The sequence below is a fragment of the Corapipo altera genome, unplaced genomic scaffold (assembly GCF_003945725.1).
Source record: "Corapipo altera isolate COAL_440 unplaced genomic scaffold, ASM394572v1 1b, whole genome shotgun sequence".
Lineage (NCBI taxonomy): Eukaryota > Metazoa > Chordata > Aves > Passeriformes > Pipridae > Corapipo > Corapipo altera.
This window is the reverse complement of record NW_020884881.1, coordinates 3,281,440-3,302,074: the sequence shown is the minus strand read 5'-3', so window position 1 is coordinate 3,302,074 and position 20,635 is coordinate 3,281,440. Positions and strand designations below refer to the sequence as shown.

General features: G+C 43.1%; 1 protein-coding gene across 4 annotated transcripts in view; it reads left to right on the top strand.

The window, feature by feature from the left end:
* The first annotated feature begins 2,562 nt into the window (after nucleotides 1–2,562).
* The window catches only part of TRABD (TraB domain containing), a 32,181-nt gene continuing 14,108 nt past the window's right edge, over nucleotides 2,563–20,635 (top strand). The window contains exons 1-4 of one of the 4 annotated variants that reach the window (XM_027639736.1): nucleotides 2,563–2,625; nucleotides 14,893–14,955; nucleotides 17,104–17,182; nucleotides 19,871–20,037. In XM_027639736.1, coding sequence (XP_027495537.1) covers nucleotides 14,932–14,955; nucleotides 17,104–17,182; nucleotides 19,871–20,037 — 270 coding nt within the window. In that variant the 5' untranslated portion in view covers nucleotides 2,563–2,625; nucleotides 14,893–14,931. Of the gene's footprint in view, nucleotides 2,626–3,133; nucleotides 3,305–14,892; nucleotides 14,956–17,103; nucleotides 17,183–18,773; nucleotides 19,737–19,870; nucleotides 20,038–20,635 lie in introns of those variants that run through there. The other 3 variants (XM_027639735.1, XM_027639738.1, XM_027639737.1) reach the window with 3 other exon arrangements.

Genomic DNA, 20,635 nt, shown 5'->3' with positions numbered 1-20,635 from the left:
AGGCTCCCACAGAGACATCACAGCTTTCAGAAGGATCCCTAGCACAGTCCTAGCACAAGGGCACCTCTAACAATAGTGCTGGCAGAGGTCTTCACTGTTTGATAAACTTCCTCTTATCTCAGCACTCCCTCTCCAGTTTCAGAAGTGCTGTGCACCACAGACCAGGCTGAAATAGCACAGGCAGAATCTCCAGCCACACTGTTTTGTGTCAGTAGAGACCTGTATCTTGCCTTGGTCCTTGTAAAGGCACGTTCAACCACCGCAGTTCTTGCTGAGCCAGCAAAGGAAACACTGCCTGAAGTAATCGTACATGAAAGCACCAACACTGTTCTCATAAGCAGGGTGCAGTATCATGAGCTAAAGGAAAAACAGGTCAGCAAGGTTCACAGTATTCCCACACAGACAGGGCTTGCCAATCAGATCAGATCAGGTGAGGTCCTTCCTGCAGACTAGGGGAGTGGTCCCCAAGCTCTAACTAAAAAATCATTGAACCTTTGCAGCTGAAGCAGTGGGAAGCTTGGGAACACATCTGTAGTCTATCATGGGATTCACAGAGTTTGCACAAAACACCAGCGGTGTGCAGCAGGAGGAGCTGCAGATAAAAAAAAGCAGAACAGTCACTTAGGACATACAGTTTGAACCAAATATATTTTACTGCAAATAACAATTTTTGTGTAAGCCTGGCACACACTGATAGTTGAGCAAATCTAAGAGAATAAAACCTGCAGTCAGCTGTGTAAGAGACACTACTGCAACTTGAGATCCAGGTTGCTGAGCAGTGAGGCCTCTCACATGCTGCTTAGCACACGTTCAGAGTTATACCTGCTACGGGACAGCCCCACAGTGGATCCGATGCCGTGGAAAGCTTGTGGTAGGGCAAGGCCGATGCATAGAAGAGGTGGGATTAGAAGCAGACTCAGAAGAAAGCAGCTGTGGTCAGCAGGGAACAGCTGCATCTAGAAATGGCACTATTCAAAGGGCAGATGTCCTTCGATACCAAGAAAGCCATCTGGCATGCTCCCCAAAAGCAGCAACCAATTTGTTCTTTTATTTAGTAGTGTCCCATCTTTCTCAGTGGCCTTCAGTGACCAGCTGTGGGGAAAAAAACCCCAAACAAACGTGTTTGGAATTGGTTGAACAGCACTAGATTAAAATGCTCAAAGCAAATTTTTCTTCCTTTTCTGTCAGACACTGGATGGCTTTTTTTTCCCCAGAATTGAAGGTCTGCATAGCTTAGACCTTACTTGGTGTGTTTTGATTTCATTATTTTCACAGATTAAATGCCTGCTCTGTGCTTTTACAGCAAACTGAAGCTATTACTACACAAAATGGGAAGTAAAATTCCCAACTGTCTCAACATGTCTGGACTTGATTTCTACATACCACATACTTCCAAAGCTCAGCCCAATCCTAAACTAACCCTGGCTGTGAAGCAAAGTTAAGAAAAGATCAGAAAACATATCCTCAAATCTGTTCTACCGAAAATGTATTAAGACAACAGATGTGTGCTTAGACTAAATAGGTGCTTTAGCAATACTGTCATTGAGCTACCAGAAACAGAAAAAAGAAGGAAAAGGGATAGAGACAACAATCAGTCGCTATAATCAGCTCAACACATCTTTCCAGAAAAAAATGTTTTCTTGACCAATAAAAGACTTGTATGTGTCAGCCTGGTAATTTGAAGTATGAGTAAATGCCAGCTGTGCTTGAACAGGTGATGCAACACAGATTTTTCAGGTTTCGTGTGCGAAACATTAACTCTTCTCCAGCAGGAGAGAGGCCCACTGCAAAGAGAGAAAGTGAACCGCCAGAACAGCCGTGGCAAGAGCACGACTGCACATCGAGGAAGTCACGGATGGCTTCGGAGATGACGTCGACTGAGTGTGATTTCCCTCCGATTTCAATCTCCATTAGACCCACGACCACGGCGTGTTTTCACACGGACACCCTGTGCAGTCCCACACCTACGGGTTCCCTCACATCTTTACACATTTCCAAAGCACTCGTAAGGACAGCCACGCGTGGGCCAGCACAGCACAGCCGCCGGCAGCCACGGCAGGACCGCCGGCGGGGAGGCGCTGCTGGCTCCCAGTCTAGGACTGGAAGGTCGGTGCCAAGCCGGACCTCCTGCACCGAGCTGGGCTCGGGTGAGAGCGGCCGCTGAGCTGCTTCAGCTGGCCAGAGAGAGCAGCCTCAAAGAGGACGTGGCTCAATTCCCGGCCAGAAGGCCCCTGTCCCTCAGGGACGCTGAAGGTGCTTCGAAACCCGCTCCCGCAGAAAACCCAATAACCCGCGGCGGCCCCTCCGCGGGTACAGCCCCGATCGGCCGCCGGGAGCCGGGCAGACACGGGGCTGGAACGGAGTGGCCGCCGCCGGAGGAGCCGCGTGGGGCGAGAGAGGGAGGAGGAACCGGCAGCTGGGAGCTGTAGTCCGCTGCCGCCGCTGCCCCGCGCCCGGGCAGACAGCAGGGACTACAGCGCCCAGGGTGCCCCGCAGCGGCCCCGCCCCGGCGCTGACTCCTGCAGCACGTTGTCCCGCGAACACGCCCCGCGCCCGCTCCGTCCGCAGCGCCCCGGCAGCGGCGGCCCCGCCGCTCCCGCCGCCCAGCACGGCACGGCACGGCAGGTCAGCGGGGCCGGAGGCGGCGGGGCCGCGCCGAGGCCGAGCCCCGTCGCGGCGGGTGCGCGGGGGGAGGGTGTGCCGCGGTTCTCCGGGTGCCCTGCGGGAGAGGAGCGGGGTGCGAGCGGTGCGGCCGCGTCCCGCTATGCGCCCCCCGGGCACGCGCCCGGCTCTGCCCGTCCAGCTGCCAGCCCGGCGGTGCCGCCGGGCAGCGCTCCCTCGGGCGGGGAGGTGGCCGGGGAGCTCCCGCCGCTGAAAGCGGCTCCCTGGGCCTGGCGGGAGAGTTGCGGGCGGCGCTCGGCGCCCCCGGGGAAGGGCGGCCGGGGCCGGTCCGGCGCTGCCCCGCCGGTGACCCCGCGGGCGGCGAGGCCGAGGGGCCTCCTGGGCGGGGACGGCCTCTGGGCAGGCGGGCGGGCGAGCTCCGCCTCGCAGCGGGCGGGCTGGGGCATTCGGCCCCGCTCCGGAGGGGAGGAGGAGGCTGGGAGGCCCTTGCCCGTCGCCTCTCGCGGGGAGGCCCCCACTGCTCTGCCCTGCCCTGCCGGCACTTGTGGGGAAACGCGGCCCTTGCGGCCGTTTTTGAGGTGTCGGGTTCGCACCTTCGTTACGGCCGTTCCCTGGGTTGGGGCGTCGCGGAGGTGGCAGCGTGATGTGGACAGAGCTCTCCGTGCTGCTGTTCCTGACCCAGGTGTTTGGGGATAAGGGCGTGGGTTTGTTGGGTTCTGACGGGGAGCTGCGGAAAAGCCGAGATTCAGTTTTTCTTTTTTCTTTTTTTTTCCCTCTTCATTAAACAGTTTTGGCTTTCTCAGAATTCACCTCTGAAAATAGTTCTGATTAACCCAGGGCTCGAACATAACTCGTGTCCCAGGCATAGCCTAGGCCTCTCTCTTGAGGAAAATACATGTTCTGATACAGGTATCCATACAACAGAGGTGTTTATGGTTTTTCTAGCTTTCAGGAAGAAAGAGAGTATTTTTCTTTTGTAAAACTTTGCAGCAGGTTGCAGCCGATGAGTTGGAAAAGCGAGAGGATGGGATAGGCTTTTACAAGTTAGATGCTATTTTGCATATATGGTGACAATAGTAGTCCCAAGAAATATCGAAGGTGCCTGGAGTGACCTCAGTTCTCCCTGTTGTAGAGATATGTGTCTGTTCACCTACTGTTTAGCTCATTAATGCAGGTATTCCTTCTTGGAAAGCTAACAGATTAAAGCAAAAAAAAAAATTTTTAAAAACCCAGACCCAACAGATTTCAGGGGCTTCACTTGCACAGTAGGGGAAAAACACGTTTCCATTTAATTATCCTAAGCTAATTGAGTTAATTAATTGAAAATTCTGGGTTGTGGCTGTAGCATTGGTTTGCACCCTACTGTTTGTGGCTCTCAGTAGACTTTCAAGTTTCAGTAACTTGAGTTGCTGATTGTAAATTTCAGCTATCACAGTGTTTGGCACTCTTGCATCTTAACTGTAGACTTTAGATATTAATTTGGTGGTGCTAGGAGAGTTAGGTTTATTTTTCAGTTTATTCTTTCTTCCATATGGTAAATATGATGAAACATTGCTGCTGCTGCCACTACAGCTGTGACTAAAACACGCGGTATTGGCATATACTTGTTGGAGATTCATAACAGTGCTTTTTTTTAAATAACACTTTTTGGAAAGCATCTCCTTTTTCCTTTTTTTGCTACTCAGAAAAAGTGAAGAAAAAGATTTGGGGCAGCCTTTGAAAATGTTGAAATGAGAGCAGGCCAGAGATATGTGTGTTCCAGATTTAATGGGAGTGGTGCATAACTGTGTCTGTCTGAAGTGATATCACAGCATGAGCTTTGCCAGCCAGTACCAGTAGGAAAGAAGGATTCTGCAGCTCTCCTTCTTCTGTCAGGGAAAGTCCACACTGGTTAGCAGTACTGATTGTCTGTCATAAATTATTTAGTACAAAATCTCACCAATATATTTCCTTGATGAGGGTTGTTACTAGATTGGAAAGCTATTTGCAAATGCCTATGTGAATTGTTTCTGAAATCAGAAACAATTATTGAAGGATTTTGTGAAGGGCCACTCAAATTTGAGATATTATGAACATATTAGTTAATACTGTCATTCTGTATTTGAACTTAAAACTTTTGCAGTGAATATTTATCTTCCTTCCTAAAAAAGGACTCAGGGGCATATAACTTCAATATTAACCATAATTTACACAATTTATAGATTTGTACAAAAACATGCACGCACTCAGAGACAAGTTGTTTTCCTTTACACTTCTTTTTCTAATTCAAAAAAAGTAGAGGAGCCGTTTTGTCCTTCTGTCTTCAGTTGACCTGCTCAGCAGTTTTGATCGAAATCACTGAGGGTTGCAGATACTTAGCACATCCACATGCAAGAATTTAAGTGTCCTGATGACACCCCATATCAGGCTGCAGGAGAGACTACACTGGAGTTCTAGTTCATGTTTTCAAGTGGCTAAGCCCTACAAGCTGTCTGCAAAAAAACCTTATACAGACAGTGCAACCTGATGAATGTGTGTTGAGAGGTCTGTGTCTCTGTGCAGGAAGGGTGTGCATGCTTGTGAGAAGGAGCAAGAACCTGCACCACAGCTGAACACCACCATGATGGCTGATGAAGTTGAAAAAAATCTCCAGTCGCCTGCGTGGTGCATCTGGAGATCCAGATCTTGTCTCACTAGGGTGCATGTCTGGTGTGTTGCACAGCTGGGAGCTGTCCTTCAGAAGGACAAGAATACAGCTCTAGTTACAGTGTAGGCCACAAAGAAGACCTGTGACTGAGGAACCCCTATCAGGAGTTACTGGGGGATTTTCTCATTTCTTTGGACGGCAGCAGATAATCATGGAAATAGAGATAATCTTTGGAGAGAAGATTTTATTTTTTTTTAAACACTGAATTTGTCAGGTACGGGGTGCTTTATGTGTTAAATGAGTGGTGCAGCAGCTGGATGGACTTTGAAGCAAGACAGGTTTCCTGGTTATGTGAGTGTGTCTGTAGTACTGATGGATTAGCATTATCCTGGGGCTCCTGTGTCTATAGGCTGGAATTTGCTTTCCTGGAGTTTTGTCTCTCTTAGGTCTATCTTGAAACCTGACCCTCTTTCTTCAGTTCCCTGCCACAGTAGAACTGAGTGTCTTTGCTTGTTGCCAGCACTTGGGCCCGTGTCATGTAACTGTTTTCAGCTTTGTGATCACCTAATGATTCTGAGAGTAGATCAGCTTGTTCCCAGCTATTGTTTGGTGACTAGAATGGAAGGGACAGGACTGATAAAATATTGTGCTTGGCAATTGGGCAAAATTATTTTGTCCTACAGAATCCCAATTTTACCTTCATAAGGATTGCATTTAAAAGTGTTTGTAAGAAAAATGTGTGTCTGACAGTACTCTTGAGACCCAGCTTCTGCATATCTCAACAGACAGCCATTGACATGTGAAATATCAGTGTGTATGTGGAATTTAAGACAACTTCTCCAAGTTTTGTGGACCACAGTCCAATATCTTCCAAGCCAATACTTAGTTGTCCATGGCAGAACTTCTTCACCCTTCTCCTTTGCTTGCTGCTTGTAAGTAGTGAGTAGAGTGGAAAACCTGCTTTTTGTAGAACTCCGTAGAAACTACACATGCAGCAGCTGTGCTCTTTTCCTTTTGTTCTGCATGAGAGTGTTTTGTAGAGGGTTTCCCAGAATCAGAAGTATCACTTGGTTCATAGCTTTAAATGACCTGGAGGGAGGAGATGTACTGATATCTTAGTCTAGTCTGCTGATCGCAGCAAAGTCTAATAAAATTATTTTGGTTCCAGATCTTCCCTGAAATCATATGATTCATATTGGAATACAATAGAAAAGTGATTTGGATTGATGTTCTAAAACTGTCAGTTTCTGAGTTGGGTCCAGACTTGGGCCTGTCATTGTGGTCTTTCTGTCCCACATTTCTAAATTTAGCAATCTCTTTACAAACTTAAAACAGGAAGGATTTGGGCAAATGTTTGTTCTCAATTCTGGTGTGCATTAGCATCCTGATTCACCTCATACTTATTCATTTCATCAGTAGTCAGTGTAATAGCTTCTAAAACCCCAAAACATATGAGAATGCCTTGTCTTTCACTGCTAAACGTGTTTTCTGTGCATTCAGTGTCCCAGGACAGATACTCTCATGTTCCAACACCTCCTTTCAAACAAAATTAGTGTAGTTGTCTGTGACTTTTATATTTTAGCTTCTGAAGCATGCAAATGGATGTTGACTCCAGTGTGCAGGTACCTGAGTTTAGACTGCATATAGCTACACAGTTCATTTTGCAGGAACATTGATGCTCAGAGGGTAAAATTCTCTTTTGAAATTTGTGAACTTCTGAGTTATGAGAAACCAGAGCCATGCTCTACAACCATCTGTGATTACAGAACCAGTTGCTCAGTTGAGTTTCAAAGGCGTGGGTTGTGTCAAAGAGATAACGTGCAATATGTGGAGTAGGTCACCTTAGTGATAGTTTTGAAATACGTTCCAATTTCTGAATTTGTGGCTGTTGCATTAATTGGCAGTCAGGTTTCAGCTGATTCATCCTTCTGGGTATGAGCAGTCTATCAACAGAGAAGACACCATTTGGAGCAGATGATTGTTTGTAAACATTTGTAAGACTTCAGTGTGTAAGTATGGAAAACACCTCATCAATCTTAAATCCTCTCCTTCCATTGCAGAGGATGGTGCTGAGACCTAAGTGGCTATCTTTTAATTTGGTTTTGCCTCTTACTACGTTAAACTTTAAAAATGGAAGGTGCTTTGTTAGGTATTCCAGACAGCAAGTAATTAATGACTGCAACAGTTTGTCAGTGAGAGAAAAGTTGGGTCTGTATATTCTGAATATGTCTCTTCTGTTTACATAAAGTACGTGGTCCTTTTAAAGGGTAACAGCATTCAAATGAGATGTGCTTATGCTTATGCAGTGCATAATATGAATCTGAAGTGTGCAGGCTATACCAATATATACCAGGCTAAACCAAATATCCATTGCTAGTGAAACTGCAGGTTTAGAGGATGAAACACAGCACACTTAATGCTCGTACATTTTTATTGCTGCATCTCATGCCAAGCTGATGGGAGCTGTGTTCTGGCCAGGGATTCTGGTGTTAGAGAGCTGGCACACAGGTCTGTTTGTGACATAGTCTTTTGTGTGAGCCAGTGGCGTATGTCCAGCTCAGGTCAGTTTTATCTCAGTTGTAGCATGACCTGTGTGAGGTGTGCTGTATTTTCTGTGGAAAACTCTTACTTAATTGTTCAACAGCTTGCTCCAAAATTCTGTCCTTAGCCTACCTCTCGTCTTTCCCACAACAACTTTAGAGGAACAAGGATGAGTGGTGCTGATGTGTTCTATGAGGAAGTGCTATCCTGCAGGGTGTGTGGGGATCTTAGAAGAAGGACCAATGAGTAATAACAAAGGAAAATTCAGATTGCAAAATTGAAATGCTTTGAAAGTTCCAGCAGCCTTCTAACTGCTCGTTTAGCTACCAGAGGTCAGGCTTGTTGTAGTAGTTTAGGCCTTCCTTGGTGACCAGTTTGTAACCAAGGAAGTGCCCAGATTACCCGGTATTCCCTACGATTTTTACGTAAGCCAGGAGTATAAGAAGAAAGGAGAAGAGGTCTTCGCTCTCTTTCCTTCCGACGGCTTTGGAGGTGCGGACTCCCTGCTGTTGAGTCTGCCGTGTTGGGGAGCGAGGCCTGGTAAGGCCTTGCTGACCTTGGGAGACGGAGGTTGCCGGCGGTCGTTCCAGCGTGACTTTCTGTTGTCCCAAGGAGAGTAGTAAGATATTCTTTTGCTAATTCTTTTAGTTGCTAGATCTTGGGCTATTGATCGTGTATATTTTATTTTGGTTTTGTTCCTTTTTTTTCCTTCCCCCTTCCCTTTCCCTTTTCCCTTGGAGTTGTGCATGGTATTCAACTGTACATAGCTGTGTATGTCATAAATACATTTATTTTCATATAAGTTTGGCCAGTTTGGATTTTTCATAGTTTTTTTCCTTAGCACTGAGCTGGGGGTATTTTGGTGTTGAGTCTGGGACTTGGCGGGGAGCCAAGTAAAACTTAGACACTTGTAGATGCATTTAAGCATTCATACACCTCAGTTCCTCATTTGTAAAACAGGGAAGTACATATAATCTGATCTCAGAGGCTACAGGATTAATACTTTGAGTACCAAGACATGTAGTTACCTTCTGCAATGTTTGTGAATATTGTAACTATCAAAAGCATTAATAGATGCATTTAGATTTGTTCGTCGGGGGATCAAACATAAAAATTGTTGCCTGTCCCTTTCAATAAAGGGTGAAACAAGTTGTGGTAGTTAGGTGGCTCCTAGTTTCTTTTCCAGCTATTCTGATACGTATGCAGCTCATAGGAAGTACAGACCAATTATAAGATGACAGAGAACTTTATTTCCCTCTTGCAGCGTCAACATGTTGAGGAAAGCAAATGCTGCTTCTGAATTTCTTTATAGTTCAGCAGGAGAAAAACATTCAATAAAAATCTTCTTTTTAAAGAGTAGCTGACTAGGTTGTTTTATGGGTTGAAGCATGAGAGCTTTTTGAGAACTTTTTTATCGATTCAGTTGAATCACTGTCTGAAGAAAGCAAATTTAAACAACACAATAAAAGAAGAAATGCTGCCCTACTGTAGGATACCTTAGTGAATTGCCTGTCCATTCCCTGTGTTGTGCTTGAATTTTCTCACTGAACTACATAATTGAAATGAAACAGGAAAGAACGTTTGTTCTTTTACTTGCCTTGCTAGAACCCCTGATTTGTGAGTGTGTGTACCTCTTGTGTTCTTGAGACTGCAAGCTAAGAGAGTTTCAGATACCTAAATATGCAGCTAGAACCGAAACACTCTGGTTAGCTAAGACTACCAAGTATGAAAAATGAGCCAGTAGTTCATGAGCATATTTCACGCAAAGAGGAAGCGCTGCTGAAGCTGTTTTATATTAGGAAAGCTGGAGGGCTGATGTGACATAAGCATGGCAGGGAGGTCTTTCTCACTCTACTTGATCAGCCTCTGGAGGATAAACATTGCTAGAAGATATTGAACTTGTTCTTTTGGGGGGAAGAGAATAAGGCCCATCTGCATGGCAAAAATGCAGCTCTTCTTCAGCAGAGCTTTTGCTAGTGTGGAATGGCTGTCTTGTGTGTGCTGACACACAAGAAGACCTTGACAGGAAATAGGTGCCTATCAGTAGAGATGAGTAATGGCTAAATTCTAGGCTTGCAGTTCTTTTGGTGGTCTCAAAAATTCCTCTTTGGTTGCCTAGGTGTCTTAAGAGACCACGTCTTTTTCACATCCATCGCCCCCTGTAATCCTCAGTCATCTCTTTTTCCTGGAGGAGCAGTGCTGAGCATTGCACCTCTAAATGACTGTGAGACTCTTCCTTCCCTGCCAAGTCTGTTTAAAATTCACGTATGGGTTAGCAAGCACAGACAAATAAGTGCCTCGTTACCTTCATCATTTCTTTAGGAAGTTAAACTTTCAGAAAAAAGAAGAAAACACAGGTTGAGAAGTCAAGCTCTAAGAAATTTGGAAAGGCATGGATTTAAGTTGTTGAGATGTTTGCCAGGATTTGATCTGAATCAGCACCTTTTCTTGCTGTTGGACGTGATGGAAGGAAGTGCTTACAGATTCACGTGCTTCAGTTTATCTGTGTAACAGCAAGGTATGTTCAGTCTTCTCTCAAAGGTTTCAAGATTATATTTCAAGTATCAAGGCATACAGAAATCTTCTATGAATACATGGATGTACAGGGATAGTGTCTTTTCAATGTAGATGAGCTGGGTCAGCCTGGAGTCCAAGGTATTTGACTAATGCCCCAAATATGGGGGAACGGACTTTTGCCAGTGCTGCTGAGGAGGATGCTGGCTAGCTGCATAGCCAGACTTGTCTGTACTCTGGTGAATGCAAAAACAGGTCTTCTGCATGGAAAATTTCACCTCCAGTGGAACTTGAGCAGATCTGAGCACCTGAAAATAAGACCACAGAATGTCCTGGGTTGGAAGGAATCTTAAAGGTCATTTAGTTCCAACCTCCCTGCTGTGGACAGGGACACCTGTCTCTGGACCAGGTTGCTCAGACCTCCATCCAGCCTGGCCTTGAACATTTCCAGGGATGGGCCATCCACAACCTCTTTAGGCAACCTGTTCCAGAGCCTCACCACCCTCACAGTAAAGAATTTTTTCCTAATATCTAATCTAAACCTAATCTCCTTAAGTTTGAAGCCATTCCCATTCTCCTTTGTCCTGTCACTATATGCTCTTGTAAAAAGTCCTTCTCCATCTTTCTTGTAGGCCCTTTCAGGTACTTGAAGGCTGCAATTAGGTCACCTCAAAATCTTTTCCAGGATGAACAAATCCAATTCTCTCAGCCTTTCCCTGTAGGAGAGATGCTCTCTCCCTCTTAATCATCTTGGTGACCTCTTCTGGACTTGCTGTGACAGGTCAATGTCCTTCCTGTGCTGGGGACTCTAGAGCTGGATGCATCACTCCAGGTGGGGTCTCACCAGAGCAGAGCAGAGGGGCAGAATCCTGTCCCTTGACCTGCTCCCCGCACTGCTTTTGATGCAGCCCAGGACACAATTGTCTTTCTGGGCTTGATGCCAATTTGTGCCCCAAAGAAGGCACGGAGAAACTGCTCAGAGACAGAATTTTCAGTCTATAAGCAGGAGGTATTTATTTACAGCCGGGGAACAGCCCAGGTCACCCTGGACAAACTGCTCCACTCGAGTAACTTGCAACTGAGCTTTTTATACACTTTTTGCCAAGCAATTACATCACACATTATGAATATTCATTATATTGCAACATCTACTTTTAATATTCATAACAGGTGGAGTTGAGGCGGAGTTAGAGGTGTGGTCTTCAATTTGGGGAGAACTTCAGTGGTCGTTGCTGTTCTTCGTCTTCATGAACTCAGTGTCCTTCCATCATCATCTTCATAAACTTTTAAACCTTCCCTAATTTGGATAGTTTCCTTGTGCATTTGGCAAGGATTTCCAGTGTCTGGCAAGAGTACCTGATTTCTTGGCTCGTCCCTCTTCTTATCTCCCTTTGTTTCTCTTCTGTATGTCCTTTTTTGTGTGTGCTAGCATTTTTAGTTCTTTCTGTTCATGCTTATGTTCTTTCATGTCAGTGTCCTGTATTCTAGTGGATTTATTACCTCCGCTGTTTCTTAATACTAAGTTCTCTATGTTTTTGCTTAAAGCCCGTATTTTGTGTTTAGCTCTCTAATCCTTGTATTGCTCTACTAAATTCGCTTTCCAGGTTTTACCTGGCTTCAGGCTGTGAGTGCACATTGTTGGGTCATGTCCAGCCTCTCATCCACCAGCACCCCAAGTCCTTCTCAGCAGGCCTGCTCTCAATCCCTTCATCCCCCAGCTTGTATTGATGCCAGGGGTTGTCCCGACCCAGGTGTAGCACCTTTTACTTAGTCTTGTTATGAGATTCCTATGGGCCCACTTCTTGAGCTTGTCCTAGAAGAAAACAGTGGCAGACTTGCCTGTTATTGTGGCTGCCCAGTCTCTCATCTGGCCTTCAAGGTATTGTGCCATGGGTTCTCTGCAAGGCTGGAGCAGGGAACCACAGTGAACAAACAGCTTTGCTTTTTCCAAAGGTTGTACAGGTCAGTTGAAAAGCAGTGCTAGTTAGCATGAGTAAACTTCAAAGATATCTCACTTTTTCTCCCTGTGTCCCCCCTGCCAGTATCAGATATATAATTTAGTCAGTGGTGAGAATGGGATGAGGTTTTCTAAAATGTCACTTGCTGGGAAAAAATACCACTCAGTGCTTCTGTATAGAAGTCTGTTCTTTAACCAAAACTTGCAGTTTACTATTTTTAAGAGCACTCTGTAGATAAGAGACAAGTTTTCATACACCAGAAGGCCTTAACCAAGCTTAGAACTTTAGGTTGTGCTTAGGACCAGCTGATTCACTGGCGGAAAAACCCTGTGGTATTTTGCACATAAACCAGTTGAGAACCAAGTCCAGAGCTGAGCATCAGAGTATTGGTATACCCTGGGTGATGATGTAGTTGGACAAGTATGTTCTCAGAGAGCATTTGGTTTCAGCATCTCTGCTTCATGCTGTCCCTCCAGTTTTGCTGTTGCAATTGTTCCTACAGCTGTTTGGTTATCTGAGCTTAAAATGCCTTGGTAGCATAGGAGGGGGGAAAAGAAGGTTGTTCTTTAATCTGAATCTGCTCTTCAGTCTAGTTTAGCACCTAAGTCAACAAGTAGTTAAACCAGTCTATTGGAGACAGGACAGGATAAAAAACAGGCTCTGGGCTCACTTAAACTCACAAAGCCACCAGACTGTCTGGAGGGAGGTTGGGTTTGTGTGTCCCATTCAGGTCGCAGGTCTCCTGGCAGGGGTTTCCTTCTGCTGTGCTTCTTTAGATTTGTGCACACCACGTGTAAATTGTGGAAACACTTAAACAGAAGAGCAGATCAGCTTCACCTGCCCTTTCAGCTTACTCTGACATCCAAGTTTCCTTGACCTGACTCCTTGGAAGATGGCAAGGCATGGTCCTGGTTTGAAAATTAAATTATGCAAAATTATGCAAAACCAGTGGAGTGCTTATGTTGCCTGTGCAGACTTCTCTCATTTCTTTGAATAGTTTGTTTTACTGAACCTCTTGGCACTGTTTGCAGTTGGTATTTTTATTTTAATGAGGTATTTGCCTCTTAGCTTGGGAGCTGTGTCTTGTAGCTGTTGCCTGCTTGAGGTGTGGGGCTCTGTTGGGTTTCATGGGGCTTTTGCTGCAGGAACCATGCAGAAGCCAGGATCTTGGTCGCTTCACTTTTTTCTTGCCCAGCCTGCAGCTGTGATCTCCAGTTTGCCAGCTGACAGCTAGCAGTGGACAGTGCGAAGGCAGGAATTGCTCAAATCCCTCTGCACACATGGAGGGAGGTGTGCCAGTGGTTGGAATTACACTCACATACTTCACACTGCCCAGGCAAATGCTCTTTTAAAGAAACGTATTTTTAAGCAAAGCTAGAAAGCAGAACAGCTGACTTGAAAGTAAAGGCTAGAAACCAGGATGCAGAGCACTAATCTGACTGCAGGAGACTGTTGCATTTGGGAAAGGGGGAGGCTTCCCATCACATTTGTGTGCTGAAATACACTGTCATATACAGATAGCCAGCCACCCAGCTTTCCTCCAGCATCACCTGAGCATAGGGCAGGAGCCAGACTTGTCCCTCCACTCTTTAGAGCAAATGTGTTGTATGACTAAATTGGTCAGGACTGCTCTGCAGCCTAATGAAATAAAACACTGTTCACATATACTGTGAAACAAGTCAAAGGGAGATAACCCAAAATGTTGTAATAAAGAAGCAGCACTTTCTTTGAGCGCTTCAATTTTAGTGGGATAGCAGTGAGAATAAGCAGAATTAGTGCTAGTCATGCATTCAGTGCCTTGTGCAATCTCCTTAGAGTACCACCCAAGTCAGAACATAGCACTCTCCAGCTTCAGGAAAAACTCTGGACTTTTAAGGTTCCTTCTTTCATCCATATTGTTAAACTAAGACATGGAAACCATTCACTAAGGGTTTGAAAACCAAATTTCCTGGGTTTTTCACACAGACACAATCTTACTGATGTTCTGACCCTGGCATATTTGTAAATATATGTGATCACAGGATGCTGATCAAACAATGTATGTGGCTCTAGTTGAATATTAAGATTGTGGCTGCTCTCCTATTCTGTGTAGGGGTGAAGTCCTAGAAATACAGATGATTCCTAAAATTTGCATAAAAACTGTCTTGGTGTAGTTTTACAAGACAGAACTATTTTGCTATTGCAAAAACCCTTTTGACAACTATATCTTCAATTACTTATGAACTGTTCTGGAGGAAAAAGGCATTTTTAAGACAGTAAAAAAAGCAAATTCCAAGTTCCCATGAAATCCACCTGTGTTTATTAAGATACTCTCAGTGTGTGTGAGAACAGGACTGTGCTCTGGATTTAGAGCCACCTCAAGAACCATACTGAAACAGGCTAGTTCTACCCTACTGATGGGGAGGGATTGCTTTTGGTTTGTTTTTGTTGTTTGATGTGGTTATTTTAACAGCAGGACAGTTGAGTAAGTGACGTTTGTGCTTCTTCAGTTTGCCACTTTTATTACTTCAACCTTTATTTGACACTATAGAGACACATTTACTTTTTTCTTCCCCCTTACAGTTTTTAAGCAAGTATTCTGAGTGATGCCATTAATTTTTAATTCTCTCTCATTACCTTTACTTCTTGCAGTTCTTGTGTGGTTGGTGAAAATAAGCCTCCGCTGCAGGGATGCAAGAGGAGCAACAGCCTGAGGTAGGGCTTGGAGACAAGTCTGTTTCTCAATATAATTGCAGGGAATGTCAAGACTGAATCAGCCAGGTTCTTCCACTCATCCTTGGGCAAGTTCTGCAGAGTTGTAGGGTTGAAAATACCAGCGTGAGACCCCTTTTAAAACAGGGAGATGGGGAGATGAGTGCTATTTTTTACCACATTTAGGTTCTTTTCCCATCAATTGCAAAAGCTAAATAGGGTATTTTGTATTAACCTACTTGCAAGTGGGGAATTGCAGAAAATAGCCTAGCCTATGAGATTAAACATTTAGGAGGAAAAAATGTTTTGTGAGTAAATTAAAGAAATTGTTTAGATACAAATCATCTCACTGTACATGGCTTAAGTTCCTTGCCACATTAAAGTGACGTGCTTTTTCTACCCTTCCTGTTCCTTCTCTTCTCCTTTCATATCCATACATCTCAAAACTTTTTTCTGATATAATAGGGAAAGTTCAGGAAATTTTTATCTTATGAGACATAAGAATGTCAGTTCTTTTGTCCTGTTAATTAATTTAAAAAAAAGAACAACAGACTCCTCATGCGGTGGCTTAGTGCTTTTCTCTCTGCAGTGTTGTGATCCTACAATGACAAAGCCAGCATAAGTGAGAGAATTAATTCCATATGTTACAGATGGATAAATTTTTCCAAAATATTTCTGTGACTAGAGTTAACGTATGCAAGCAATAGAGTCAAGCCATATGTTGTGATCAAAAGCTGAGCTGGTGTTAAATTGGATTTGTGAATGTAATTGCAGTTTGCAGTGTAATTGCAGTTTGCAGTTGTCAATGAACAGACTTTTGCTTTGTAATGAAAGGATGATCTGTTGCTGTATTTTAATCTTTGCACTGTAAAGCTGTTCTACTTTTTGAGTTTGCTCCATGAAACGTATCGTAAATTTTTTCTTGCATTCAGTGGGGCCACGGTAAGACACCCAGGCTTTATTTTCTGGAAATTCCTGTTTGGCATAGTGGAATACAAGAAGAAAATAATTACTCTTGTTGAAAGCTCTTAACAATTGGATGTACTTTGTACAGTCTTGCTTTAAATCTTACCAAGTTAAGTACAAAGTAAATAAAGCAGTCATTTTAGCTGAAAGGCTGGCATCCTTCAGGAGAGCTTGGCTGCCTGCTTGCTGACTCATTAATACTGCCTTTCACTTGGAAAGTACTTGAATAATGATGGATTTGCATCCAGTCTCTAACTTTTTGACTCAATGTTGTTCAGGAATTCCAAATTCTCCCAATAATCGTTTTGATTAAACTTTGAATTAATGTAGGTGCCTAAAGATAATTTATGGTTTAGCTTTCCCTTATTCTTATGTCTCTTTTCTGCACTAACTCTGCCTCTCTGGCTTGGATGACACTGGCTGAATGACTAGGATTGATTGGATTCTATGCACAGGTTTTAAAACTTGCCTGTTAATTAAAAATAAAAAAGGTTTTTGTTAGCCAAAGACCCACATCATGTCCTTCTAGTGATAATACGTAAGAGTCAGTCTTAGGGAATCTTTTCAGTTACCTGCTGATCCTTTAGAGGGCAAAACTATGCAGATGCTGTGTTTCTTTTTGACTTTGATTTCTAATATATATCTATAAAGTCATCATGCACTTAAACTTTATAAGGTTGGGTGTACATTTTGTGTAATTGCCTTACACTTATTCCAACAAATAAAATACCTGGCCTGACTCTTCTGGAATGGATGTATTTAGTCTTGTGAGTGCTGATTAACTTTCAGACTCCTGACAGACTAATGCTGACTGGTAGTTGAGTTAAATGGTATTAAAATAATCAGTGCACATTTTAGTTTCCAACACAGAAAATGCTATAGTAGTGTTATAGATAAATTTGTTCTTTTTATTTAGAATCCAATTTATTTTAAAGCTCCACATCAGGTATAAGTACTATCTTGTAAAATAGGCATGAAGTAGTTTTTAATATGTTCGTTCTCATACTTATGCAGCTGGGAAAATTAGTTGTAAAACCACAGATGTTTTGACTTGTGACACTGCTTAAATTATTTACTTGTTTGAATATTATATGTAGGTTCAAATTGAACAAACTCACAAAGGGAAAGATGTATTAAAACATTTCATTATAATTCCCAGCCTCCTTTTGAATTTGTTTCGTACAGGCTGCTGCAGATCCAATGTCCTCCTCTGATGCACCAGAAGATGGCCCAAAGGAAACGTCCAGTGTATCGCAGAATATCTGTATGTTTCTGGTTTGACTGGGGAGGGTGTATCACGTTGGAAGTGTATTAAACTAAATGTCCTTAACTTTTCCTTACCTAATATGGACGTGGCTGTTAGCACAAAGGGAGGTGTGAATAAGGTCACATCTGACTTAATCTGTTCATGATTTGTTTCAAGGCCCAGTTGTGTAAATCAAATTTAGAAAGAGTAATGACATATCGATTGTCAGTTTGCTGATCCCATACTTTAAAAAGAAAGTAAATATTTTAAGATTTAATACATACACTCAGATACTGTTTTGAGCTCAGTCATTGCTTACTAAGCCACTGATGCATAAGTATGGTTTGCTTCAGCAGTCTGGCATCTAGTGATTCAATGTTGATCAGTTGTCCCAAATGGAATGCGTTGCCCATGCTAGCATGATAATGTTTTGATATGAAGGCCAATCCTGCAGGATTTAAGAACAGAAGTATTCCAACCAAAACTGTCCTGTGAAGCCAAGGAAGTGTATCAATCCTCCCCTGTCATTGGTAAGGATCAAATAATGGCAGGCATTTCTTTCTCTGGAGGAGAAAACAAAGGCTTCTTAGGATTTGCTGTATATATATTGATATACTGTTGTGATATTAATGTATACAGTGCTCATTTATAACAATAGTAACATTCAGATTGTGCTTTCTGGCAAATAATAGGCTCTGAACTGCCTTAGGGCAAATTAGTAACAGCAAAATTACTATAATGCTGAAGTTGCTGAATAATCCCCAGGGATCTCAGCTTTCATGGGAGCAAACAGAGCCTTGACTAAAGCTATGGGAAATATATTCAGACATAAAGAAGCAGATTAATTTATATTACTTTTTCCTCCAGATATAGAAGTTGGTTTAAATAAAAACCATTGCTGTTCCTGAGAATGTTTTCCTTGATTATGTCCTTAAATTATAACATCTAGTACTACACCGTTACAGCAGTTTTTCTTCACATGAAACATTGTTCAGTCCAGTTCTGAGCACATATATGAGGGGAAGGCTTGAAAAATAAATACAAGTTACATCCTTTAAAAGTTACCGAACATGTAGAAACCGCTTTCACCTGGGGGAATCTGAACCATAAATATCTTTAGGCTAGGAGAGTATTTGGGGCAAGTATGTGCACACGTCCCCATTTATCATATTCTCCCTTAGACAACCACTTTTGACCATTGTGGGAGGCAGGATATTTGCTTAGGTAGATTTTGTTTGACCTACCATGGCTGGTTTTATTATTACGTGACTGAGAGTGCTACAAATGCAACAGCTCTACCTCTTCTCCCTTTTTCAGTCATTTTCCCTACCTTCTCCTTAGCATCACCATCTGCTTTGGCAGCAACATTGTCTTAGCTCAGACAGTACTGATTGCAACACACCATGTTCTTGGGTATTGAGTGTGAAGTCATAGGCTGCTGAAATTCTGACTGAGAAGGATGTTGAAAGGTTGCTTTTGTTTTGAGTGGGGTTTTTTTAATTTGTGGGGGGTTTTGTTTGTTGGGTTTTTTTTATTTGGGTGGGGGCTTTTGGATTTGGTTTGGTTTTGGTTTTGTGGGTGTTTTTGGTTTTTTTTGTTGTTGTTGTTGTTTTTTTTACGTAAAGTCTTATGAGATAAGTATTTGTGGGACAGATCTGGGGCCAGAACCACACAGTTAAACCAGATTCATGAAATGAATGTATGGTAGGAGACTAATTTATCTGCATCTTTGACATCCTGCCTGCAAACTGTTCACTAACCTTTTTTTTTTTCCCCTGGGATTATGATCCTATTCCAGGCTTCTGGAGACCACTTGAGACCTCTGCTAACTTGTACAGCAGCTTGCCAGAGAAAGAGAGTTGGTTGGAAACAAAACTCTGCTTTCCTGCTTGATACTTTTTTTTCTAAGATGCATTACAGCTCTAAGATACTCATTCAAAGTGACTATATTTTCCAGTGATGTAGAGTTGAAGCTTCTCTATCTCAGTTAATGAGGCTATCTGGCATTTAACAAGCAACAAGAACTGATAGATCCTCCTATTTTCCATATGGCAGTCTTGACATAGATGAGCTAAACTCACCTTGTACCGTTTTGATCTTAAATAGTTTGTTGAAACTAGGGAAAAATGATCGGTTTCCTGACCTAACTACCTCTTGAGGTTTAATTTTTAATTGTGTACTGATCTCTGGTGTGTTAATCACGGAAAAGGCTAAGGTTGGTACTGTAGGTATCCTGTGTGTGCCAATATGTGCAGTTGACTGCCAGCACAGTCACACCAGTGTACGTGTGTTGCTATCTTTTATATAGATAAAATCCCAAAAGGGGACAATTTTGTTTTAGAATTTAAAAAATGCTCTTTTTTTTTTTTTCCTAATTTAGTGTATACCTTTTCTAAGTATTCTTTGCTTCTCTATCCACCTCACCTGCCACACAGCTTCTCTCTTTCCCTTACTGAACTGCGTGGACAACCTGTCCCAGTGTCCACAGGGTAGGAAACCTGGACTGAGACCCATGCTTGGAGGCAGCCTCTCCAGTGATGGCACTCTCAATGATGTAGCCTCAGAATTGAATGTAAGATTACAGTGGTAAATCAATGGCCTTTTAGCTCTGCTCTGCTGTTTAGTGGCGACATTTTTATTTTCTGTTTTACTTACCTGCACTTTATATCATGTGGGCTTTTCTTTTGTTTTTCTTTACACTTATAGCTGATGCAGATGCATTTAAAATTCTCCTGGAGATGAAGTTGAAGAAGAGGCAGAAAAAGCCTGCTTTACCAAGCACTGTGACTGAGCTTGACACTGAGGATGGTTCTAAAGTGTATGTGGTTGGAACAGCTCACTTCAGTGACAGCAGCAAAAAGGATGTAGTAAAGGTAAATGCTAAGTGTGAGCCCTTCAGCAGTATGTTTATAATGTTGTCAACTTAGCATTGAGTAGAATAAAGTCTAGCTCTCTGACTTGGTTATGTACTGTAACCTTCAGGCTCTGTTTTTTCTAGTTGAAAGGCTACCAGCACTGTGGGATGAGAGGCAGACATGTATAATAATAATTTTTGATGCAATACATTGCTCTCCCATCTCAAATATTTTTATTTGTCCTTAAAAAAAAAATGCCAATACAGTGTCAGTGTTGCAAGTTGAAATCTCACTAGTGAAACTTACGTTGCCTGTATAATACTTGGCTGTAAAACCATGCTGTCCCAAACTTGGATCCAGTCTCAAGAATGGTGCAAGTAGGAACAATTTCATACTGTACCTCATGTGAAATCTGCAGTTTAGAGTGGCTTTATTATCCAGGAGCTAGAGGGGGAGGAATCTTGTGCCAGAATCATCAACCATGGTTCTTACTCAGATTGCAAATAATCACAGAGTATGGTCAAATTAATTTTGTGAATGTGAAAAGTTTAACATCAAGTGTTTTTTTCCTGCTCCCCTCCCCAGCACAATGTGTTCTTCATCTTCCTGTCCCACA